General features: G+C 42.0%; 1 protein-coding gene across 6 annotated transcripts; it reads right to left on the bottom strand.

The window, feature by feature from the left end:
• Positions 1-513: 513 nt before the first annotated feature.
• On the bottom strand, positions 514-26,093 carry Pabir2 (PABIR family member 2). Of its 6 annotated transcripts, none has more exons than XM_076562603.1 (9): positions 25,149-26,093; positions 22,505-22,595; positions 17,051-17,094; positions 16,915-16,969; positions 16,574-16,675; positions 16,199-16,284; positions 15,138-15,199; positions 11,359-11,455; positions 514-3,361 (listed from the first exon to the last, which is right to left on the bottom strand). In XM_076562603.1, exons 1-9 carry the CDS (start codon positions 25,244-25,246, stop codon positions 3,217-3,219), a joined length of 780 nt encoding a protein of 259 aa, XP_076418718.1. In that variant the 5' UTR covers positions 25,247-26,093; the 3' UTR covers positions 514-3,216. The 6 variants fall into 6 exon arrangements, with proteins under 6 accessions (XP_076418718.1, XP_006982354.1, XP_006982353.1 ...); XM_006982292.4 differs by having other exon boundaries at positions 514-2,441; positions 22,517-22,595; positions 25,149-25,380; XM_006982291.4 differs by having other exon boundaries at positions 22,517-22,595; positions 25,149-25,378.
• Between the last annotated feature and the right edge of the window lie 1,177 nt (positions 26,094-27,270).

Genomic DNA, 27,270 nt, shown 5'->3' with positions numbered 1-27,270 from the left:
TCAACATTAAAAACTGGGAACTGAGGTAAAGAGTATATGGAACATCTTTGGGTGTTTTTGCAATTTTTCTGGACTTATGAAATTATTTCAAAATGTAAAGTCATTTAAAAGTAAGTCATCTATCTCTTCAAAAATACTGAAAATAAAATTAAGTGTTTATAATATGAATCATGAACTAAAGTCTTTATTTTTGCCTGTTTATAGAAGTTTATTAATAGGTTTTTTAAAAGATAAACCGAAAGCAAGCAAGAAATATGTAACTATGGCAAACGCCATCTAAACAGTTAAATGTGACGAAATACTCTCGGAAAATAGACAGATCATGTGGAGAGGTTTCTTCTCTGCTGGGTCAGCCAGCTTGAACTTGACTATAGCTATCCATTTGTTCTTCTGTGTGCAGAAGAGCCTTTTACTCAAAACTTGACCTACTCCCAGAAACAGAGAACAAGCTCCTGGGATATGGCAAGAGAAAATAATTATCAACAGGAATAATAGAGGCAGACTTGTAAAATATTGTCTTTTTATACATGTATATATGCTTTATTAAATTCACATTCTTAAGAGATACACGAGGTCAACATTTCACAAAACTTTCTATTATTCCAAAAGCAGTTATCATAAAACAGTGATTTATAAGTCCTTCAAGCAAAACCAGTATCTATAGGATTTTGTTATGGTTTCATTTCTTGTACTAGTTTTCAAATAGAAGCTTAAAATATATGATATAATATGAGAATAGGAAGAAAGAATTTTACTCTGTAACAATAACTACACTGCAAATATTAGACTTTATATAAAAATAAAGGGGTACTGTCAACAAAGCTCCTCTGTGAATTAGCAAATTACCTATCTCTTATTTCCAAATAATCTCTGCACAAATTTAGCTTTCTAGTCCATTGAAACAATATAGAGGTGACCAATAACAAAAGGTTAGTTTACAGAGGAAAAGACCGTGGAAAGGTGTTTGTGGGGAGAAGGGGGTTCCCAAGGAGGGGCGGGAGTGAGAGTACTCAGAATGAACTGTATACATGTATGGCATGACAATTAAAACATTTCATTAAGTTCACTAATGAAAGAGTTGGCCTGAAACAGGAAAGTCAATCCCCTGCCTCTTTGCTCTCATCATACCATTGGGAGAATTTCAATTTTCTGCCCCAGCTTTACCTTAGCACTGCATTTTTAACATGTTGAAATATCATCACATTTCAAAGATTATTTCTTAACAGTCCTAAATTTGGACCCTAAATTTGAACTCAAAAGTGTCCCTTTAAGGAAATAAGACAGAAGAGGGAAGGCAGACATATCTGAAAGACAAAGCCGTTTCTTATGATTATGAAGGCGAAGCCTTTGAACACGGTTCATTAACAGAGTGGATATACCAAGTGCCATCAAAGGAACGTTTCTTTCAAATGGCACACGAGGGGACGATTCTTCTAACAGCACATTTATGTTAGGTTTGAAGGATTATGAGCTTTTCACAGGCTAAAGCAACATGGGAACTAAAGCTTCCATTAATAGCCGGTATGACAGTGATTACAATGTAAACTTAAGAGCAGACCCGAGTCTAGAATGGAACTGCGGCAAGCTAAGCGATGCTCTTTAATGATTAGAAGAGGTTTTGCTTCAAGCAAGCTGATTTCTCGTCTGTGAATGCCTTCAAACCACCTCCAAGGATCTTAGATTTCAAAAGACTTACGTTTAATCACTTTCTGTTTGTTTCTTACATCCACTTAGGAATAGACTATCACAATTCTAGCAGGTACACGTGAATATTAAACAAATAGTCCACCCGCTGTATTGAACATTAAGAGAAATCGAACAACACAGACATCCTACGTAGTGTAATAAGTAATAGACAATGTCACACTAGATCACACTTGGACTTCTTAACTATTTAGTCAGGAGTCTCCTCCTGTGAAAATGACAGAGCATATGTTACGTCACACTGCATATACACTGCTTAGAGCTGGAAGCAGAGGGCACAGTAGCACTGACCCTTCCAGCGCCTCAAGGCTTCCTTACAGATACTCAACTGCCCTCTATAGGGCACCAAGAACAAGAACTGGGTTTGGACTCTAGCACAACACAGTAACCAAAAAAAAAAAAAAAAAAAAAAGAAAGAAAGAAAAGAAAAGAAAGGAAAAAAAAGAAAAACCCCACCAGGCACCACATGACAAAACAAACTGAATGACAAGAAGGAATCAGGGAAAAGTCAAACTACATACAGAAAGCTTCCATTTCCACAAGACCTTATGATATACGTCCCCTACAGCACGGCAAGGTACCCCAAGGCACCTAAGGCCTCATACCACTACCCGAGACCCTGACAGCTTCATGGACGCTTGCTTTGTACAGTGCTTTGTGCAAATAACTATTCGTTCATTTGGAGATGCTCCACACATCTGGTCAAGGCAGGGATTTCTTCTCCTTGATAACACCACCTAGAAATATCAACAATATTTTATATATTCCTTAGGGCACCAGGGTTGGGGAGGGGGTGAGAAATAGCAACTGTGGTAGCAACAGTCCTAAGGACCTGAGGTGATGAGTGCAGGCATCCTGTAAGTCCGGTTACATTCTCCACTCTACACCAGTCTTTACTGCATACATTCCAACAGCAAAGAAGCAATGAGGGAGTGATGGAAGCGACTATGAGTTTCTTCCCTCGGTGAGAAATGGCAAGGGAGCAGCTCACACAGGGAAGGGAAACACGATGATATACTTTAAGCTGATGCAGAACAACAAAAGTTTGACATAATCCAAAGCAATTTGAATATTACTGTGAAATAAAGAGATGGGAAAGGATGGAGTCAACAGAGAATTTTTATAAATCTCTCAAGCAAGAGAATTTCTGATCACCTCTAATATGTCACTGCTGGGGAAAGAACAATCAGAAGATACCATTAGTGCCCCTCTTAAATGCTTGAAAATAGGTGCTCTTTGAGGCACTAAGAAAAAAAAATCCCCCAAGCAACCAAAACTGTGTATTTGAGATTTAGTCATCAAACGCAAAATGAGATCAGCCCAAACAGATGTTAGTAAGGTGACTATGCTTGCAAATTGAACTTTAGAGGACAGAGATGCCCAGAAATAGGAGCATCGGAATGGTTGCAATCTGCCCAACTTTAATCCCCATCGTGGATCAAAGTTCTCTGCATTCCTCACTGAATGTTTTATGTGGGAACTAGTTAAAACACTGAATCAGAAATGGGTAAGTCACTTGGGTGAGAGATCATCCATCAAGATGAGCGAGGAGCATGAATTGGAGCATGCTACTGGAGACTCTGCGGGAGCGCTGCCTGTAGCCAGTGAGTCTGAGGACAAGCCACTGCTGACACTACTGCCATCCAAAACATCTGAACTGAGGACAAAGCAAAAAGAATTATAAGCGAATGCATGTATCAGGGTCAACATAACATGCAATGACATGATTTCAAGGACGCACACATCAGTACAGCATTGGTAAATAATAAGAAGCATAAAGGCCATAGCAATGAAATGCATAATGGACTATGTTGTGGAACCTATGAAATTATAAAACCACGGTAACCTAGAGTAAGACTCAAAACATTCTGGATAATTTGATCATCCCCTTGGAGGCACCTGACTATGTAACATATGGTAAGTGTTCCTCTTGACATGCCATGGTTATTGGGAAGGGGGGTGGTGGTTCCTGACCTTCTGCCTAAAAGATTTCTGTCCTCATATTTATCTTCTTACTTTTCCAGAGCCTTTCGAGCAAGAATAACTGAGGTTTATCAAGGTACCATTTCTTAAACTAGCTTAAGTGTGTCTTCAGACATATTACTCCTCCCCTTGAGGACAGTCTTTCAACTGCCCTAAAACTGACCATTTTGTTTGCCCACTCCCAAGAGGCTTCAGTGCAAACATTCAAATCATTTCCTCCTCTAATTATATGCCTTTCCTAGTCTTCTCAGTTTAGGAAATCTTAATGCTGTTTCCTTTCAGATCCAAAGCTCTCCCTGCTTTCTGGAAGACTCCTTTTTCTCACATCCTTCAGTTGGTCCCCAGTTAAGCTTCTAAAACCGTCTCTCCTCATAGTTCCCATCGCATCTCTTTAATCCCAACAACTGGCCTCTGTAGCTAGAGTTTTCCTGCCTTGCCCACAGTCAGGACAAATCTTTGTCACCCACCAGTCCCACAGCCGCTCAGACCCAACCAAGTAAACACAGAGACTTATATTGCTTACAAACTGTATGGCAGTGGCAGGCTTCTTGCTAACTGTTCTTATAGCTTAAATTAATCCATTTCCACAAATCTATACCTTGCCACATGGCTCGTGGCTTACCGGCATTTTCACATCTTCCTTGTCCTGGTGGCTGCTGCAGGCAGTGACTCCTTCTGCCTTCCTGTTCTTTTATTTCTCCTCTCTGTTAGTCCTGCCTATACTTCCTGCCACAGCCAAATGGGTTTTATTTATTGACCAATCAGAACAACTTGACATACAGACCATCCCACAGCACAGCCAAGTGCAGACTATCTCAGACACCTGCACTCAGGCCCCTGGTCCTAATCATCCTCTATGCGGACCTGCTGGATAAAGCCACGAGGAACCCGAGAACGGGCTCCCACAGCACATACAGAACATCCCACAGCAGGCTTCTGTTCTCATCCTCCCACTTAAACTGATTTGGATACCGAGCACCTCTATAAGCCAGCCCAGAGATACATTTTCCACCCAGCTCAGATGCTCAGTGTTCCCAGAAATCAATCTGGCCTGCCTCAAAAGCCTGGCTTCTTCATCCTTTACATGGAACCGAGAATCTCTGCTTGACATCAAGCCACCTTTTTTGCTTCAGTTCCCAGGGGTCATGGATCTATGCTCTATATTTGCCTTGAATTTACTCATTCACTTATTCTAAGTATAGAAAGTATGTAGCTATTTGAAGGACAATGGTATGAAGAACAGACAAGGTCCCCAGCCTCAATGAATATACAGGATAGTGGAGGAGACAGAGATTTAAATAATCAGGCTCATAAAACAACAATTAAACTTTGTGATGTGAGCAATAAAGGGAAGGAATGGGGGGGTGCTATGAGAGGCTGACACATGGGTAACCTGATCTAACCTGGAGGAACTGTGAAAGGATTCTCAGAGGTGAGATTTGATTTTGATGGGAAAGATCAGTAGGCATTAACTCGGGAAGGTGTAGGAAGAAGCAAGGACACTTCTGGGAATTCAAAACAGAGAAGTAAAGAGACAGTATAGAGTCCAGAAAACATAGTAAGAGCCAAACTGCAGGAGTAGTCCGGCAATTTAAGTTTACCCAGACACTTTTTTTATTTTTTGAAATGGAAGAAAAACATAAATTAGAGAAGGAATTATGACTCAAGGAAATACAGGTTCTAGTCTGTCACTAGCTCCTTTGCAAAACCCCATTTTGTTCTAATGCAGGCAATCGAAATGCTATGTCTTTAATATTATTTTTGTAGGTTTCCGAGCTGATGGGTTTCCATTGCAGAGCAGTTTATAGTATATTTGTAAGTCTCAGGCCTCCACCGTCCCTCTGAAGGGCATCTTTTCCTCTCCCACCTTTCTACTCCTATTTTTTTTTAAATGCCATTTAGGGATGGGACCCAGGCCCTCACACACGGCTGGGCAAGCATGTTACCCCTGGAGCTACACCACAGTCCCCTCTGTCATCTCTTTCTATTGCCTGGAGGCTGCTTTTAGGTGGAGACAGATTACAAATAGGTTTTGGAAAAGCAACAATGAAAAATGGAAACAGTAGATCCCACATTGCTTCTACACTATGCACACTGCCGTCAACTGCATCATTAATAATACCACTTTTAAGGAAGAAGTCTGGAAAACTTAGTTGGCTCTGATATTTGTTCAACCACATGGCAAATGGTCCAAAAATATGAATTATTCAACAACTGAAAAAAAAGTTACACAGATAATCCAAGACACTGGAAAATCAAAAGGACCTTTCTATTTGCCTTTGGAACATACATGAATTTTCCTGTGTAGCTTTTCGCCTAGACTAATATTAAAATGAATTGACTTTCCTGAAGCACATATTGGCTGGGCAGCACAGGGGCATGCTCTATGCCATTTGGCAGGAAGAAAGAGACTTCGATTTTACCATTTGGCCACCATGCAGATAATCTGAAGATAAATAAGGAATTCTTTATTGTAAGCACCAGAATGACAGGGAGCCCAGGATTAGAAGATTTCATCTGTAACAAGACCTGCTTGCTCGCTTAGGTGACTCTTGAAGTCATTCCAAAACACAAAGTAAGACTGTGCAGTAAAATGTTTTTCTAAACATTGTTGATACTTAAGAGAAAAAAGATGACAGAGATATTACCAATTAGAAAAAAAATAAAAGTGAACATTTCAAAATGTCTTCTTCACCATTACACAGAGGGCACATGTCATATCACCCCATCTATGTAGAATGGGACTTGTGTAACTGTATAATCCACAGAGATTACTGTGTGAAAGTAATTTTTATTGATCACCATCACATCTTATACCGGAGCTTCTAAAAGCAACAGAGTCTGGTCCAATTTGAGTTCTTATTTTCTCGTATAACATCTGATAAGAGTGCTAATGATAACTAGAGGCCAGAAGCCAGACAATCATAGGAAAGCAAAGATAACTGAGACTAGACACAAGACTATCTGAATTGAAAGTTAAATGACCCACACATGCCACTATTATATACATACATATTAAAAATAAGCTAGTGGGTCTGCTGATACGGCTCAGTGGGTGAGAGCACTTGCTGCCAAGCCTGATGACCTGAGTTCAAAGAACAGAACCAATTCCTGAAAGTTGTCCTCTGATCTCCACATGTGCATGCCCTCACAAATAAATAAACAATTATAGAAAAATAATCCTCTAGGCATGGTGACACATGCCCGTAGTCCCAGAATTTTAGAGGCAGAAGCAGGAGCATCAGGAGTTCAAGGTCGTCCTTGGCTACATCATGAGTTTAAGGCTAGCTTTGGATACAGAATAAAAATTCTGCCTCAAAAAGCAAAAGAAAAATATTAAAAATAATAATGATAGCTAAAGTGTGATAGCACATGCCTATAGACCCAGAACTCATGAGGCTACACTGGGATACATGCTGAATTTTAGGCCAGTCTGGACTATATAATGAGAAGACACAAAGTATAAATCTAAGTCAAGCTATTAAAATTAACCATCACATTAAACACTGATGCACTTTTACAGGCAAAACAGGTATTCACTGTTCATCTTCACTCCGGGCTAGGGACCCTGAAAGAATCTTCGTTTGCTTTGCACTGCTGCAGACACACACAGTCCTATCCCAGCCGAGTAAGGAACAGAAGGGCAGCACCCCACAGCACAGAAGGGAAGTTCTTTTTTTTTTTTTGTTTTTTTTTTTTGGTTTTTCGAGACAGGGTTTCTCTGTGTAGCTTTGCGCCTTTCCTGGAACTCACTTGGTAGCCCAGGCTGGCCTCGAACTCACAGAGATCCGCCTGGCTCTGCCTCCCAAGTGCTGGGATTAAAGGCGTGAGCCACCACTATATGAAAAACAAAAACCAACCAACCAAAGAACTGAAGTACCAACTAAGGCAGACTTCTGAATTACGCTCCAACTCTTGATGTTCACACATACTAAATGTAAAATGACGTAATCCCAGCTTTGTAGTGGCAATGGTCCCCACATTCTGTTGACAGTGATTTCAGGACTTTTTTAGGGGAAAAAAGGAAATAAAACATATGCTCAAATGGACACAAACCCTAAATGGGCTCACATCAGTGTTCTAACTTAATTTATACTTCAAAGATGTCAGATTTGAAAGATTATTAGCTAGCACATAAACTTTAAGGGCTGTAAAATGTATCTTTTCCTTCTCTTTGCGGGATGGGACAGGGAAAAAAGAAAAGTTTAAAAAGCTGAGATCATAACTGCCAGTTATCAGATCTCTGAGCCACTCTCCAACAGGTAGCAAAAGAAAGGTTGCTCCCTTCCCATCTTCAGCAACAGAAATCAGGGCACAGGTGGTTCCTATCTCTGGCCCCCCTTCTAAGACTATGGCTGTATGATTTTGACCAATAGAACTGCATTAAGAGACAGAAGTTTCTGTAAAAGCAGAATCCAGATTCATTATTAAGAGTAACTCACAAAAATTCTTCCCTGTAGACATAAGTGTCAGCATCCTTAGTATATAATGTGTCCTGCAGATCTTAACACAATTTCAAGCGTTAAGATCCTTTGAGATGCCCCAAATTCATCTAAAAATGTTACTTAAGAGTTAAATAAGTAACTTTTTTTTTTTGGTTTTTCAAGACAGGGTTTCTCTGTGTGGTTTTGGTGCCTGTCCTGGATCTCACTCTGTAGACTAGGCTGGCCTTGAACTCACAGAGATCCGCCAGGTTCTGCCACCTAAGTGCTGGGATTAAAAGCATGCGCCACCACCACCCCTAGCCCCCCCCCCCCCCGCTAATTAACTACCTTTTGAAAGACTTGTGTGTGCATGTGTGCATGTGTGCATGCATGTGTGTGCATATGAATATTCATGTCTGTCATTGCTCATGTAGAGACCAGAGGAGGCCAGAGTGGGATGTTGGGTCTCTCTTGGCCTTCTCTTTTGAGACAGGATCTCTCACTGAACTCAGGGCTTCCAGTTTTCTCAGCTATGCCAGCTCATCAGCAAGCTCCAGTGATGCACCTAATTCTTCCCTCAACCCCCAGGACTGAAGTGACAGGTGTGTGTGGCCATGCCTGGCTTTTCTGTAGGTGCTGCAGATCTGAACTGGGGTGCTCATGTTTGCACAGTGAGTGCCATTGTCCCAGTTATTGGTTTTGTTTTGCCTGGGGGAAAGGGTCTCACCCTGTAGCTCAGACTGACCCCAAACTCCTAGGCTCTTGGATCCTTTCAACTCAGCATCCATTCAGTTTGGGGTTCATTTAGCATTAATGTCTGTGGCTCCAGGACTCTCGCAGCAACTACAGGTTCACTCCTGGTTTATAAGAGCAACTCAAGTTCCACGACAGCATGCATAGCCAGCTAAGGCTGTGCTGGCTAAAGATGAGTGCCAGACAAGGAAAGAGGACCACAAATAAATACTGTGCCCTTTCCTTTTTTCTTCTTTTGTTTGGCTGTGGCCACGTGCATGCTAGAGAAGTGCTCTGTCACTGGGCTATACCTTCTTCTGGTTTTCTTTTGCTTGATACAGCATTCCTATATAGTTCAGGCTAACCTGTTTCACTATGTAGCCTAGGCTGGCCTCCACCATGGCAATCTGCCTCAGGCTTCATTGTGCTAGGACTACAGGAATGTGCTACTACCACAACCTGCTCCCTGTCCTTGCTTTCTAATTTGCATGAACATCTTTTGATATTTTGTGGCAATGTAAAAAAAAAGACAAAAAATATAAATATATATATATAAATCTCATCATGCATTTTTTTTGCCATGCTGGAGGTGGAACACAGAGCCTTGTACAAGCTAAACATGCTTTCTACCACTAAGCTACACACCCAGCTCCTCATTTCCCTTATTTTCTGCTTGGCAAAATGTTGTGAACTTTTTCCCTATTGGATCACTTGATAAATAACTGGGTAAGCAAATCTATTTATAGTCATGTGCCTATACTCACACTTTACCAAAAAAGCCACATGCAGTGTGCACCAGGTATATAGTTTCATCCACTAGTCCTCTTGACAAGCTTCATGAATTACTCTTTGCAATCTCTACATACCCGGGAAGACACACTGTACCAAAATTAGCAATTGAGCTACCAAGGACACACAGAGACAGTGGAAGATACAAATAGGACCAATCTAAAAGGCATTCCAACAGTACCAGTCAGCAAGCCTCATGAATGACAATAAGCTAGGACTTGCTCACCCAGAAGTGCAAGTTATCTTCAACAAAATGATACACATGCAATTTGGGAAGAAGAAATTGTCAACTGTTAGAGCAGTGAGTGGCTTTTATATTCTTTCCATTTAGAGGGTTCTATTTTATTCTATTTTTAAAGTGAATGCCCTTGTGAATTTTTTAAAAAAGGACTCTCAGCTATAAAACCCAGGGATTGAAAAGTTCTACAAGGTGTTACACAATTGTATATAGAATATGGGTACTCAGCAAGTTGACGGGAATATTCTGAAAGATTTCAAAATATTATCTAGGAACTGCTACTATGCCTTCCTCCCAGATGTCTGTCGGCATCCAATTGCTCAACTTCAAGAATCGGAAAAAAAGTCAATTCTCTCATAAATCACTGAAAACCCTTACGTTAGACCTAAGCTAGAATGAGAAAGATCATCAGTCATGTGACCTGGATCGTAAGAATTAGTAACTACTACTATCAAAAAACTGCACATTTAAGCGGGGGTTGATGGTATATGCCCATGGTCCCAGTGCTCAGGAGGCTTAAGCAGGAGGGGTGTAAGTTCTGGGTCAGTCTGGATTACATAGTGAGCTTGAGGTGAGCCTGGACTATATAGTATAACTATGTTTCAAAATGCAATGAGAAACTGCAGCCTTAATTAGCATTGTGATTGACTATTACAAATTTTCTGAAAAGATTTTATCACAATAGATCACATTACCTAGCAAATACCACAGGTATAATGTTTTGAATATGAAATGTGCCCTACCAGCTCATGTGTTGAATGCTTGGTCGCCTGGGTAGTGGCACTATTTTGGGTGGTGGCAGAAACTTTAGGAGAAGGAACCCATCTGAAGCAAGGAAGCTATTGGGAGCACGAACATGAAAGTCATACCTTATCCCTAGTCCCTTCTTTGCTTTCTGCTTCCTGGCTTCCATGAGGGCAGGAGCCCCTGACAGATATTCCTACTGCCATGATGACCTGCATCAGCACAGGCCCAGAATCAAGGGAGCCTGAGAACTACAGACTGGACCTTCTGAAACCATGAGCTGAATGAAATCCTCCTCCCCTTGCTCATGCCAGGGATTTTGTCCTAGGGGTACACATAGCTAAGAGAATGCAGCCATCTCTCAGAAGTCAAAAGCATGGGACATGAGATGCAAGCAGAGCAGTTATAATTACTATGCGTTTTTTCCATAGCAACCCACAGGCTTTCTCACACCAGTCGGCTGATGACACTAACACAGTCCTATCCCATCCCTATCTATTGAGAAAGTCTGACCTCACAGAGGCTGAGAAAAAAAAATAAATGTGCAAAAAGGATACACGTACTTCCAAAGAAGTACTTGGGACTTTCAGAGGACCTGGTCATTCAAAACCATCTACACCTCTGTGAAGATTTGCCCTATGTGAGCATGGATTACATTTTATACTATCTCAATATTCTTTCAATGTGGTTCTTTTTAACGTGAGTCATGCCCTAATAGGTTTTTTTTTTTCATTTCATTTTTACCATGAACTGAGATCAGACAATTGCGGAGCATCTGCAGACAGCATGCTGGTGGTGCCTTGGAAGATTCTCTTAGGCTGGCTTTCTGTCTCCATCTCCCCTACAACACAAGAAACGTAGCTACCATAAAACAATTTTACAAACACAGGATCACTGCTAAAATGAGGAGGATATTTGTTTAGCCAAAGCTCAGAATATTTCAAGCTATTACATAAAAGTTCCCACATGTGCCAGGAGTCTAGAGTTCCAGAAGGCAGGAAAAACAAGAGTTCAAGCCTGGGCTACATAGCTACTTCCAGGTCAGCCTACACTATGTAAGACCTTCTCTCAAAATACCTCCCCCTTAAAACAGTGACCTTCTTATGTGCTTGAATTATAAAGACATATGCTTTTTTATACCTTGACCAAAAAAGTAATAGCTTTAAATTTTTCATGCATTATGTTTAGCATGTTACTTCTCTCTCTCTCTCTCTCTCTCTCTCTCTCTCTCTCTCTCTCTCTCTCTCTCTCACACACACACACACACACACACACACACACACACACACACACACACACAAAAGAGAACACTGATTTTATCAGACAGCCTGAATCAAAGCTTACCAACTGTGGAAATAAAGTAGGTATTCCCAAACAGTTAAAGCTCACAGTGGCTATTTTATGGCTAGCAAAGATTACTTATTACATATCTTTTAATATCTTAACACATCTTGAGACAGCAATAAAATGTATTTTCTGATAGTGTGGCAATAGAAGGTTGAGTTAGATGATATACTAAATATAAAAATAAAGCTGAAAGTACATCGGAAAGCAGTAACAGTAACCCGGTTCACAAACTTGGAACTGAGCTACAGAGTTTCACTGAACTTGTAATCATAAAGCATGGCACCAATGGGAATCATGCTTAACATTCTACCACTAACTAGTGTGGGCTGTTTGTCTCTTCTCCCCTACCCTGAACTCTGTTTTTATTTCAAATGTGCATATTCCTTGGAGCTGATGGTCTTTATCTGAGCTCGAAAATAGAATGGAAAAGACCATTTAAGATAAATGTGGTAAACATGTCTGTAATCCAAGCATTTGTGAAGTAGAGGCAGGAACATAACCCCCAGGCTTGAGACCAACTGGGCTCCCCAGAATGCCACAGCAGCCTGTACTACAGAGTGAAACCCTGTCTCAAACAAGCAAAGAAGCTAGCAAAAAAACAAACCTATTGAATTCAGGAGCCTCGCTATACCTCAGTAGAACTGTGGAACTGAACTTAAAACTGTATGAACTACTTCTGACAGAAAAAGATACAACAAGAACACATGTAAACTTCCTTTCCCTACTATGAATTAAGTAGTGTTACTTTTTCTTCTGGAACTGTTGTGAAAGTTATTGAAACTCACCAAAGTTACATTTCTCGTTTACTTTGTTCAGAGAAGCTTTGAAACTGTGTAGGGTTTTCAACTCTAGCAAGGAATTCCTCCACCTACTGGTAGATTTTGGAATAGCTACTAAACGAACATTAAATTCCATTAAGTTTCTGAACAGATTTTACTTTAATAATAACAATAATAATAACTTTAGTTTAAAGTGTACTTTCATCTAATACTCTTGAGAATATTCCTAAGGTTATAAATGATTCTTTGAAAGATTAAATAAAGGGACTTGATTTACTAAATATGAATATTATTACTATATCAGGATCTACTTTCTAAAACATAGCATCTTTAATATTTTTTATAATTTCATATATGTAAACAATTAAATTGATCATACTCATCATCAATTCCCCCCTCCTAGACCCCCTGGGTCCTCTACCCACCATGTCCCCGCTCCAATTTCGTATCTTCACGATTTGGTTTATAATTTACTAAGTCCAATTAGTGTAGTTCATATGTGCATGGGTTTGGGACCATCCACTGGAGTACGAGCAAACTACCAGTGGCTACAACTCTGTGCAGTCCTGGGGAGCTTAGAACTCATTGTGTAACCCAGCCTGGCTTCAAACTTACAGTGATCCTCCTGCCTCTGACTTCTGCTTTTGAACTCCCCAAGTAGCAGAGAATGTCCTTGATCCCTCCTGATCCCCCTGCCTCTACCTGCCAAGTACAATGATTCCAGGCATTCACCACCAAACTGTTTATGCCACCGTAGAGAGCGAACTCAGGGCTTCATACACGCCAGGCAAGCACTCTCCACTCGTGTTACATCCTCAGTCCTGCTGGATACTTCGGGGACAGGCTGCTGAAGCTGAAGGACTCGTCCTGCTATCTATCTCCACTACCCGAGTGTTGTGACTGCCCCGTTGTGTGTCACCATACCTAGCCATCCTCAAGTCTAAGCTGTATCAAATATAACACCTCTGATTTTGTGTGTGAGTCTAGGGCTGGAAAGATTTCACCAAAGCCCTTTTCCTAGTATTAGTTTCTTGGTCCTGAAGGGGATCTGAATTGCTTTATTTATTTTTGAGGGTTTTTAAAGAGATTTTCTTATTTTTATGTGTATGAGTGTTTTGCCTACATATATACATGTGCACCCATGCATGCCTGATGCCTGCCAAGGCCAGAAAAAAGAAGGCATCAGATCCCCCGGAAATGTGCATGCTTGGAACTGAACCCAGGTCATCTCTAAGAGCAGTATTTGGTCCCAATCACTTAGCCATCTCTTTAGCCCCTACTTATTTATTTGTCTGTCTGTCTGTCTGTCTGTCTGTCTGTCTATCTATCTACTTATCTACCTATTTCTGTTTCTTGAGACAGTTTCACTATATACTTCAGGCTGGCCCTGGTAATTCTATGGTCTTAGCCTTCCAAGTGCTAGGATTACAGTCATAAACCACCACCCTTAGTGGAACTGCTCTTTTTTTAGTTTTTAAAGATTTATTTTTATTATTTTTAATTGTGTGTTTGCATTTCTGTTGGTATGTGCATATGAGTGGAGGAGCCTTTTGGAAGCCAGAGGCATCAGATTCCCTGGACATGGAGTTACAAGTGGCTATAAGCCACCTAATGTGGGTGCTGAGCACAGAACTCAGGTCCTTTATAATAGCACTGTGCTCCCTTCCTTAACCACTGAACCATCTGTCCAGACCCTGCATTGCTTTTTTCTTAAGGCAATTGTTAAAACTCTTCTTTAAAATGACATCTGCTTATGCCTGTAGCTTAAAGTGTTTTCCTTTAGCAATTCTAGTATTTCAGGCTTTATATTAAGGTCTTTGATCAAGTTCGAATTGCCTTTTTTTTTTGTTTTGTTTTTGGTTTTTTGTTTTTTAAAACAGGGTTTCTCTATGTAACAACCCTGGCTGTCCTGGAACTCACTTTGTAGACCAGGCTGGCCTCAAACTCACAGAGATCCCCCTGCCTCTTCAGATCATTGAAAGGCAATTATTTTTGGAATATATATTGATAATATGAATATAAGAATATGATTCAGATATGAATTATAAAAATATAGACAACATAAAATAGTTAATTTATGTAACTTAGAACCCATAGAGCATGTGTTGAAAATGTTTAACATTTCTTTAGAAAAAAAGAAAAGTAATTCTGTGAATTCATTTCGGACAAAAATTCTAATTTAAGCTTGGCTAAAGTCAGTATTCCCTCCAATGTTATTAAAATGAAAGTATACATATTTAGTAAGGTGTACAATGTCACGATCTGGTATATATACAAATACATTTATTACCATGCCTACTTATCTCTTCTCTGGTGTGTTATAAGAACATTCAAGATGTACTTTCTTAGTAGGGTTAAGTCTGTAGCACAGTACTGTCAGCCACAGCTACCACATACCTTTTCTCTTAAGAGGACCAAGAACACTGGGCTTAATGCACTTGCCTGCGCTCTGACGACTCCTGCTTTGACAAACAAACAAATAGGATGATATGAAGTGCTTCCAAGAAGAAAGACTAACAGCATTGCAGCCCACCACATAAGTAACATAGACAGTCATACAGTCAGAAATACAAAGTGTTTACATTGTAGGGTGATTTGAGTCAGCATATGGTGATATGAAAAAACATGGCATTTTAAGCCTTTTAAAAAGTACTAAGGCAAAATACCCACAATTGCTTAAAGAAAAGTGTCTTACTAAAAATGTATTTGGATTTTGATCTATAACCCCTTTTATCTTTAAAAAGGGTATTAGTATGCTAGTATGTGTGTGTGAGTGTGTGTGTGTGTGTGTGTGTGTGTGTGTGTGTGTGTGTGTGCATTTTCTCTGAATATAAATCAACACTAAGCACTGGGGATGTAGCTTAGTGATAGTGTTGTCTAGCATTCAGGAGGCTCTTGGTTCAAGCCTCAGCATCACACTCAATCCATCAATCAACATTAAATCTCAAACACAGAATCTTGCAAAATATTAATGCTTCAATATAAGTGATGAGCATATGGTTGTTCATTATGAAGTTCTAACTATTTTGATGTATGTCTGAAAAATTCCATAATAAAATTAATTTGAGGAAAAAAGTAATGAATGATACTCCAGACACTCCTCTCTCTCTCTCTGTGTGTGTGTATGTTATGCGTGTATGTGCACATGTATGTGCAAGTTCATGTGCCTGTTTATGTGCCTGTGTGGTAGCATTCTTGGAGTCCAAAGAAGGATGGTCTATCACAGTCCACCTTATTCCTGTGAGACAAGGTCTCTCACTAAATCTGGAGCTAGGCTAAGCAAGCCGAAGCTATCCTCCTGTCTCAACGTCTCAGTGAGGTTACAGGTGTGAGTGGCCATGATGAGCTAGCTTTACACATGGGTTCAGGGGTCTCATTTCAGATCCTCCTGCTTGCAAGCACCTTTCCCCACCCAGCCGTCTCTCCAGTCCCCACAGTCAACACTGCAGTTCACTTACACTGAAAAACGTCTTGGATTCGGAAGAGGACTTGATGGCATGTCGCTGCTGCTCACGAACATTTGCGAAGATGGTGAAAGGCACGGCTAGAGAGAGCAAGCACATGTCCCATTAAAACAGTCACACACCCCAGTCTCCCAAAGGCGCTCTCTGGCTCTGCTTTCTGTTTTTCAAAAGTTTCTCCTGAGATCTGACAGGAAGAGCGTGGCTCTGCAAGTGCCTCATACCACGACATTTCCCAGTTCACTACCATCGGTTTCCATTGCTTCTTCACGTCCGTGGAGACTTTAGAGTTGAAGTGTGTGTGTGTATGTGTGTGAGAATAAACAGCTTGCCGTGGAAAAGACAGTTAACATCTTGTTGACAATATCTTACCTGTCCAAATCCTCTGGTTGGGGAAGGTGCCGGAGAAACTGGAGTAAAGTCAATTCTCTTTGGAGAATATAATTTCTCTGGCTTGTCAAAATCACTATCACTCTGTAAACATAAAATATTACCCTCATTCAGCATATGGCAGTACTACTACAGTAACACACCTATATTCTGAAGAGTAGAAATGGACACATTCAAACATTTGGCTGGTAAGGCAGAGATCAAAACTAAGTCACTCTGGAAGCAGGAAGGCTGTCGGCCTATGAAAGAAACTACAACTATCAGTTGACTGACACAGAGATTTCCGGGAAGTTATAAAACCAGCACACATGGGAACACTTTACCAGGCTCAAGCTCTCGTCCCATGACTGGCTTATCTGCATTCCTCCTTGGACTTCCCTAAAACAGAAGGAAAGGCGATCAGAGTTTACAAACAGGACACAGTGGGCGAGGCCCTCCCTGGCCTCCCTAGCCACTAACCTTTCCTGGGAAGTTTCTCTGTTCATCATGTCCAGGCCTTCTTCCTACAAGGCAAGCAAGCACATGTGCTAAATCATAGTTTTCAGCCACGTGTCTATCTCAAAGAACCCTGAAATAATCCCAGAGGATCAGAACTATCCTTCTTAGACTGGCAGCCATGCCTTACCAGTATTTCATGGCAGACTCAGAAGGATAATGCTTCCAGCTAACCCGAGTGGCACCCTCACTAATTTTTAAGATTTTAGTCTTCAATTTCCGACCTGAGCTAGTAAGTTGAGTGTAAACACCTAGTACTCTGTGCATCACAAAGCCTCAGCTGCTGTCAGTATTAGTGTACAACCTCTTCCTACACAATTCTTCATATTCTCAGAAACTCAGCTCTGCAAACCCCTACACATTAATACACCAGAGGCAATGCAAGCAGTCTTGAGAAAGCATACCAGGTGTCCAACCTCAAAGCACCATCTGTCGCCAGACAGGCCCTGACTTTAGCACTTTTCCCAAATGAATGGAAAGCTGTATAAATTTAAGGGAAAAAAGACTGGGCCTTGGAAGTATTCATTATTCTACTAATCTAAAATAAGAAGCTATGTGAAATGGGAAAGAAAAAATGCCAATGATATCAATTTTTATTACTGATGCACTAATGAGTAAAGATAGGCTAACAAACCCAACATAACATTTTGTATATGATTAATGTCCTCAAAAATACTTTAAAATGGCAAGAAGAACATTTTGCTTCCATGCTGTAAATCATTTCTAAGGTTTGATTTCTAATGTTACCACCACAAACCATAACAGTTAAAGGAAGATCAGCTTCAGGGAGAGAGTGTTTGCCTTGTATGCACACCGCCCACCCTAGCGAGGATCAATGAAAGAAGGCAAGGTTAACCTTCAAAATAATTGCTGTTTTCCTTACATCATCTTTTCTTCTCCTTTAGACAGGATTTCATATAGCCCAGGCTGACTTTGAACTCACTACTTAGCTAGCTGATGATGACCTTGCATTTCTGATCCTCCTGTCTCCACCTCTTGAACATCTTGTATATGGAGTGCTGGGGATAAACCCAGGGCTGCATGCATGCCAGGCAAGGACTCAATTAATGGTCTCAACCCCTCATCTTTTAATATCACAAAACTGAAATGATTTGGAGGCCAAATTATGTTCCCCCGAAAATAATCACAATCTTGTCACAGAAGGTAAGATATAATTCAAACCAGTGGATCTTACAAAATTGTAACAGTTGTAATGTAAATAATTATTATTTTCTAAGAAATACAAATGAACTTGTAAGTGTATCAAATCAAACAAGACAATTATTCTGCTTAAGAAGCTTTATGCTATTACAACAACAACAACAAAAACCCATTCTAATGTGAGCAGTAGAAAATGGGCTTTTTAGGCAAAAGCTAATTCAAGTAAAATTATCCACTGAGACATGATTTTCCCTTAAAAGGCACACCTCCATTACCCACCCCTTCTGTATTTTTCTCTTCTAAGCTTTGAAACAAGAAAAACTGTACAAGTAAAATCCTTTGTAAAGTCATTTTTTTTTGTATTATGAAAGCAACATGTTTACCACTGAACTTTTAATGAGTTTGTTGAAAAATTATCTTGCAGGCAAGGAAATAAGACAGGGTTACCCTAACAGGCTGATGTGGGAAGCACACGTGTGTCGCCTAGAGAACTAATGCATACCAAAAGGTAGTGACCTCAGGAGGAGAGCCCCAGTGAGGAAGAAGTCAGAAATTTCAATGCAACGCTGATTAAACATACAACTTCTCAATCTTAGACAAAACTATAAAGTGGCTCTGAAACAGAGAGAGAGAAAAACGGAACTATGTCTAGAACCAGAAACAAGAATAATTTATCAGCTGAAAAAAAAAAAAACCTTCTAGGAGCTTTAGGGAGATGCTGGGTAAATGGTGTTAAGGAAAGCAAAGAGCTCAAGTGGGATCAGAAATGAACCCCTGACACAGACAATTAAGTGGGCATTAGTGACATTTTCAAGGACAGCCTTTAATGGAGTTGTGGTAGAAGCAGCAAGATTACCAACTAGCAGGAAATTAGGAGACAAGGCGCCAGATACAGTCAAGGCTAGATCATTCTTTGAAAAAGGCCAGGGAAAGGAGAGGGAGGAAGGACAGACCTACAGGAAAAGAGGTCAATGTCCCACAGAATATGTGTGAGGAAAAGGTGGGGGCCAAAGACTTCGAGAGGAAGAGACTGAGGGGTAAGACAGGGGACAATAGCTACCCCAAGTGACAGGGCATCAGAAAACATCCTAATAACCACCAGGGAGAAGCACCATATGTGAAGACAAAGGCCGTTTCAGGAGAAGAAACCTGGAATTTTAACAGACAGGCGTCAGGACTGCAGAGATGGCTCAGTGGTTAAGAGCTACTGCTCTTGCAGAGGACCTGGGTTCAATTTCCAGAAGTCACATGGCAGCTCACGACTGTCTGTGACTCCAATTCCAGGAGCTCCAACACCCTCTTCTGGCTCCCACGGGCTCATATATATATATATTCATGCAGGCTCAAGTAACAAAATAAATAAATCATTAAAAAATTCAAAGATAAGGGGGGTCTGTTTGGGCTGTGAAATGGCTGGAAGTGAACAGTGGTAAATCAGGAAGCTAGCCGAGACTAAAGAACAAAAAAGCTTTACAATATGGCGTTGGAGAACAGCATGGAATCAGTGGGACCTCAGCCCCCTGAGAGAATTCATCTTTCCTTTCAACCTTCCTATCTTTTCTTTTTTTTTTAATTATTATTATTATTATTATTTTACAACACCATTCAGTTCAACATAATAGCCACAGAATCCCCTGTTCTCCCCCTCTCGCCCACCCCTCCCCCCAGCCCACCCCCCATTCCCACCTCCTCCAGATCAAGGTCTCCCCCGAGGACCGGGGTTGACCTGGTAGACTCAGTCCAGGCAGGTCCATTCCCCCCTCCCAGACCGAGCCAAGTGTCCCTGCATAAGTCCCAGGATTCAAACAGCCAACTCATGCAACGAGCCCAGGACCTGGCACCAATGCACAGCTGCCTCCCAAACAGATCAAGCCAAATGACTGTCTCACCCTTTCAGGGGGCCTGATCCAGTTGGGGGCCCCTCAGCCTTTGGTTCATAGATCCTGTCAACCTTCCTATCTTTTCAACTTCTCTCCTTGTAATCAAAGCAACACCACTCCCCTGGTCACAATGAAACAAAATTTCAGTCAGTTGGAGTCCTCCTTCTCCCAGAATTGTTATTTTAAAAAGTTGTAATAGCATAAGGCTGCTTAAGCAGAATAATTGTCATGTTTGGTTTTATACTATTACACATTCATTTGTATTTCTTATGGAAAATAGTAATTATTTACATTATGACCGTTACAATCCTGTAAAATCCATCTGTTTGCATTAGATCTTACATTTGTGACAGGACTATGATTATTTTGAAGGAATGTAATTTGGCCTCCAAATCAACTGCTAGCAACTACTAGCAAACCTTTAACCCACACACACGCACCTCTTCTGAATGCTGCCTCTAACACACCACTGAGTTGGAAGCTTACTATAATTGTGTATAAATTTTAGATGATTCACATATATCTAATCAGTCGGCAAATTATGGAGGGCCTACGTCCTCTCTGCTTGTCTTTTTACCATCTCATCCTTTCCGTTTCATTTGCCAGCATTTTACTCTTTGCCTGTTACTATGGGACACGGAAGAACACATTAAGATTTATACAGTGTGCTGTAATATTAGTATAGAGTGTCATTAATATCATGATGGTGTGGGAACATGTACAAAGGAGATATAAGGATTAAAGTAGGTTCTGAAGGAGCAAAAAACGCGAGAAAGGAGGAGGAGGGGGTTGATGGGCAGCCTAAGGATCAGTGAATTACCATGGCCCTTTAGAAAATGAGGCAGCCAGAGCAGAGGATGGGGAGTAAGGACAGATGAGCCTAGACCAGAGTGGATAAGAATCTTCACCTCTTATAAAAGAGCTAAGTGAAGTGGAGAGAGGCCAATTCGTTTTCCCCGTCTTTGCTATGCTTCTCTTATCAGGAGCACAGCTGTATAACACGTAAGAACATTTTTCATATACCCAACAAAAATAAGTAGTTATATTTTCAAGTGCCGTCAGGGAAGTAGGTGAAGCGAATCAAACCTCTAGATAGCTAACATCCCCTCTTTAAGTATTTTTAGCCAGTTCAGTGGAAATCTTTCTAAAATATGTTAGAATGCCCCCTTTCTCAGACTGGTTAAACCAAACAGAACGGCACTGGAAGATCTCTAGTCCAGTGCCAGCCCGGCCACTTACTGCTGTGTGACCCTAAGCAAGTCACTTGTGTGGGAGTCAGCTGCTGCTGCCTCTGACCGAGACAACCCCCTCATGCCCTGTCTCTTCTCCACTAAACGAGTGAAAGGACTTTGTACCACGTAAACTACATCCAAGCGGCCATGTTCCTGGAAATTCAGAGAAGGTTAATGACCAGGGATCCTCTCGCACACTGCCATATGCTTCTAGACTAGCGACACCCTCGGGACTATCAACAGGCTCTTAGCCCTTGTGCCAAACCACAAACTATCGGGAGGGAAAATCCTGCCTGCTGTTCTGCTTTTCCCTCTCCTCTCGGCTGCAAGTATTAGCAGACCTTTAACCCCCACACACACACCTCTTCTGATTTGCTGCCTCGAACACACCACTGAGTGGGAAGCTTATTATAATTGTGTATAAATTTTAGATGATTCAGGGGTCAGAGAGGCTGTCCTATAAATAAATGGATGAACCTTTGTGCACAGACTATGGAAATCTAGTTCAGCCATTTAGAGGTCCGTGTGCTTACATCTCAGATGTCTAAAGCTGCCGAGTGAGTGAGCTCTGCATGTGAAGTGCTACTATATAAAAACCTCTCCATAATTTCCCCAGAGCAGCCATCTAATACAGTGATTCCCAACAGCTCTGGCGACAGAGAAGATACACACTCATCCACTCTTCTGGGAATATAAACACATAGTTTCCAGGGGTCTTTATTTTAGACAACCAGTGTTAGCTGACAGATGAGTGTCAGAAACACTCGGCCCCCATTAAAGTGATTTTTTTTTTTATATCCTAGCACAAATAAAGACCACGGTTCTCTGCTATATTTGGAAGTTACTCCTGATTTACCTCACAACTGTGACGCAAGCAGAAATAAATAACAAGGGATGATTTTTACAAATACAAAGTCCTACAGCAAGGAAGGCAATTTTTAAGTCCCCCCACCCGTGTGTGTGTGTGTGTGTGTGTGTGTGTGTGTGTGTGTGTGCGCCAAATGCTGAATGGCCATGGCAAAACCTGTAGACAAAATGGGTAAAATAAGTCTTTTTTTTAAAAAAATTATGCACAGCACATAATTTCCCAGAAAGAGCTATATTTGAAAGTATCTCCTCCAATCTAAATCACTGCAGATACTTACTTTGATACTTACCAAGCTATGATGGCTCATAATTGTCGCACTGTTCCTCCGAGTTCTAAGTGGATACGGCTCAAAAACCTGTGAAAGGTCACTGAAAAGTAAAAAATAAAAGGATTAATGTCTTCTAAAGGAAGCTATCTGTCAACTGAGCTCAGCAGCCTCCAATCTGTAATTAACAATGAACTCTTCAATGGCTCATCATTTTCTACAGACGAGGACCTCCTTACCGTCCGTCCTCTTGGCAGGGCCAGGCTGGAGTGCTTCGGCCTCTGCTTTTGCTAGACACTTATCTCCTCAGTGGTTGGGGGACAGCTCTGAGAGCGTTAGGGCGGAGCTCCAGACTGGTTCATTCCAGCTGCTTCAGGTCAGAACTACACCCCCAAACCAGTTCCTGTCAGACGTGAGCAGCTCATCTCTTTACCCCAGAGAACAAGGAGGACTGTTTACTGCTTTGCAGGGGTTACCTACCGCCTGAGGAGAGCTGGGGAGCGCGGTCTTAAGACTGAAAGAAGTCTTATCAACACGTCTGCCCCAAGCACCCTGTTCTACCCCCGAGTCCTGACGTCCAAGTGAACAGATACAATTGAAGAGATTTGCATTTTTTTCTTTTTGTTCATGTTTCCCCTTTGACCTCACACGCCCTACCATCATCTGTCAAAATCCTTCTTCTCCTTCCACACCTATCTCAAAAGCCTTGCTTCCGTGAAGACACAGCACGGAATTCTCCTCATTCCACAAACATAATGTAACCATCCCCTACTTCAAACTCAAAGAAACTGGGAGACACAGGCTTCCTGAGACAGCGCCTTGCTTTTTAAAGACATGGTGTTGCTATGTTGTCCATGCTGGTTTTGAACTCCTGGGTTCAGGCATATACCACCACAGTTGGGTAAACTTCCTTTTTATTTTTGTTTGAAGAGCTAGAGATGGAATCAAGAATCTTACATATCCCCATCAAAAGCTCTACTGTGAGCCACACTATCATACCAGTACATTTGTACATCTGTATGTTCCTGTGGGTGAAGTCACGGCCTCGTACATGCTAACAGACAGGCACTGCTAAACAGCTACATACAGAGCTCGCATTTTACCTTCTATAAAAAAAGAGGTTCCCCAGCATCACAAAAATAGCAGAAAAGAGAAACGGAATGAAATAGAAAATAAGTGTAAATGGTTATTAAGTCTCTCCAGAGAGGCGCTTTATTGGTCTTTTGTATGATATCCCTGAAGTGCCTAGCAGTCTGTTCTGCCCGTGATAGGAATACAAGGATTTTCAAACCTGAACTGTTCTGGGCTCTAAGAGACCACTGACAATACCTATTTCAGCCATCCCCATTTTTAAATGAGAAAGCAGACGTGAAAAGGTTAAATAACTCACTCAGTTCAGCTAGCTGGTGACAATTGAAACCAGGCCTGGACTCTTCGCCCCTTGTCTGTCACATCATGCTATCTTTCAAGTAATTACTTAAACTGTGGTTCACAAAACAGTGGCACTTTTTTCTTGAATTGTCTAAATGCAGGTCAGTGGGACAGCCCAAGGCCCCAGCAATTGCTTGCTTACCAGACTTTCACAAGACAAGGAGAGAGAAGGTAGGGTGGAGGATGAGACAAAGAGACAATTTCCTCTTAATATCCAAAAATTACTTGGTAATGACAAGGACAACATCAGAAATGCAACAGTCACTTCATCATTTCCCCGGTTTCAAAATCATACTTAAATCTAGGGAAAAAAAATACTTGCCCCTCTGCAAAATACAGATATTATAATCAGTTCAATTGGTGGCAAAGCATTATCAAGCCTTCGGCTGTGCTTGAAAAAAAATGTTTTGGGCTAATATTACTCCTCTGTACTGTATTAATGCCCTCTGTGCGGGGGTCTCAAAATTTTCTTCAGATGAATCGGCTACTTACAAAAGGGAAATGTGATAGCTTCATTAGGTGCGCCAACCAGCCCTCATCACCACAAGATTTTACTTTAAACTTCTTGGTGTCTTGTTTACTGAAAAGACAACATCCTGCCACTAAAATTAAAGGAGTGATTTTTTTCCCCATTATTTTCTCAAACCTGTGGTTTACTGACCTAAGTTACAAGCCATCTCTCTTTTTTTTTCTTTTAGTCACTGGAACACATTTCAGGCAGCTTAAAAAACTGAAAACACTGTAATAAATCCAAATCACTTAATAAGACATGAGCGCCCCATGTAATCCCAAGTTATTAGATAAACTATGATTTCTTAAAGCAAACCTGTGTTAATGCCAGGGTTCCTAAACTCGGCATAGAAACAGCAGCTCTTAGAGACAGGTGTCAAGTTACAAGCCTAATTCAGGGGGTTCAGCTTGACTTGCCCTGATGGAAATTAGCCAGGAAAAGCAACCTGTCAGCAGAGCCAGAAGGTTTCTACATTCTTTTTCAGAACTGGACAACACGGCCCCTGGTAGAGAGGTCCCTTTTCTCAGACGCAGCCAGAGTGTGAGGTCAAACTTTCCCTCCGTCTAGGGAGCCAAGTCACTGTGAAGAGAATAAGACCTCAACCCCTCAGTTTGGAGTCCAGATGAACTCCAACTGGCACTTTCGGGCAGGAAGACTTCTTGCCCAGGGACAAACCTCTGAACCCCACACTCCATCCTCCCCAGTCCAGCTCACCTGAGCACATGGATCAGGGGAGCACTGTTGGACCGTCTCAGGGTGCCCCCATCAGATGTGTCCGCCTCAAAATCCAGCTCCATTTTCTCCTGAGCCATTCGGAGACTTGTTAGCAGAAACAGCCAGCAGTGCTCAGCTCCTGGTGCTTTGCTATGGACTCACTGCAGGACTGAGCTGCTGGGGACTGGCAGCTGGGGGCGGGGGCTAATGGGCGGAGGCTTGGGCGCGAGGGCGGAGAAAAGTGGGAGAGGAGGATGCAGATGAGGCAGGATGTGGGGGTGGGTGGGTGGCGGAGGAGGATGGAGAGCTTGTGTTGGGAGGGGGACAGGATGAAAAAAAAGGATGGAGGAAAGACAAAGGCGGGAGAAGGAAAGAGGCACAGGGGTTGATAAAGGATAGATGGAAATGCAGTGCATAGGATAAATGGAAGAGGACAGAAGTGGGAAAAGAGGACAAAGGTCAGGAGAAGAGGAGCACAGGGATGGGAAAGGAGGAGGAGGAGGGGATGTGTGGAAGAGGGAAGCACAGAAGGAGAAGAAAAGGGAGGAAACTAGGCAGTGGCAGAACTCATGCTGTCATTTTTCCCGCCTAAGACCGCAAGCGCGGCTCGGCTACAGTTGCTGTGGCTGCCTTTGCAGCGCTAGCAATAAGGACTTGACAGCTGGCCAGGCGGCCTCGGCAGCTCCACCTCCACATGCTCAGGGTCTCGGTCCAGTCCGCCATGCTCCGGGACCCGGCCCCCAGGGCCCCTCGGCGCAGGGATGGCGCCTTTTCGCTCCCTGGCCCCCGCCCGCCTGCAAGACTCAGAAAAAGGGGTCGGCTCTCTGCGCCACCGCAGCGCAGCTTCTTCCTCTTATTGGTTCTAATGACCTGCGGACCCGCTGGAGCTCAAACTGAATTCTACGATCTGCCGCCTCTTTTGCCTCCCACGCTTCAGAAATGGGAGCCTCCACGGGGCCAGCTCTTCCGCATCTTGTCGCCCATTGGGCGTTGCGCATGCGCCTGGCAGCTGCTCCAATGGGCCCGCGGGCAAGGCGCATGCGTAAGAGCTTAGCCCGGCAACCCGCCTTCAAAAGGGAGGGGCGTATCCAGGGGGGCCCGAAATCTTCCTGCGTGGCATTGGTCCGGGAACCCTGGCGCCGTATTTCGAAAAGAGCCAATCGTTTGGAGACTGAAGTATCAGTTTTTAGACTAATATTCAAAAGAAAGGGATTTTCACATTTTTTCACTCCATATTTGTACTCTGACCTCTCTGATCCCCAGTCATTTCTCTAGTATGCATATGCATGCCTGCATGCACTCCTGAGGAGGTCAGAGAGGGCGCTGGATCCCCTGGAGCTGCAGTAGAAGGTGACTGTGAGCTGCTGGGTTTGGAACTCTGGTTCTCTGTAACAGCAGCAAGATCCTTAACTTCTGAGCCATCTCTTAGTCAACCCTAACCCTAACCCTGCCCCTAACCCCTCCCTTACTCATTTATTAAATCCCTCGGTTTTGTTGGTTTGCTGTCTACCAAGGTCTGATTTCTTTTTCAGATCATCTGTTTTAGCTGCACCAGGCAAAAATAAAAGATTCATTTTCTTCCCAAGGCTTATGGAGATTCTAACAATCATAATACGATGCATATGAGAGCTGGAATTGTTTAAAAAACACCTACATGGCACTAACTACATGCTATGTGGCATTATAACAACTGCAAAAATATTAAATCATCTCATTTTCAGCACTGAAAATCCCTTCTAAGATACTGCATCATTTCAACCATCCAATGCTACAAAGCATGGGAAATATAATAATTATGAATTAATTTGAAAATACAGCAAAATAGAGCTAGAGAGATGGCCAAGTGACTGAGAGCACTTGCTGCTCTTCCAGAAGACCCAAGTTGGCTTCTCAGCATCCATCTCAAGCAGCTTCACCACGTCCTTTAACTCCAGCTCCAGAGTACTCCACACCCTCGTCTCACGGGGAACCCACGGGGATGTGGCATAGACACACATACACGCAATTAAAAATTAAGTATTTTTATTTTAGGAAAAACAGAAGCTGAAGAAATGGCTTAGTGATTAAGAGCATTCGCTGCTCTTGCAAAGAGCAGGAGTTCAGTTTCCACCACCCAAGTCTG

The sequence above is a fragment of the Peromyscus maniculatus genome, chromosome X (assembly GCF_049852395.1).
Source record: "Peromyscus maniculatus bairdii isolate BWxNUB_F1_BW_parent chromosome X, HU_Pman_BW_mat_3.1, whole genome shotgun sequence".
Taxonomy (NCBI): Eukaryota; Metazoa; Chordata; class Mammalia; order Rodentia; family Cricetidae; genus Peromyscus; species Peromyscus maniculatus.
Note: the sequence above shows the minus strand (reverse complement) of the source record. Positions and strands in the feature narration are given on the sequence as shown.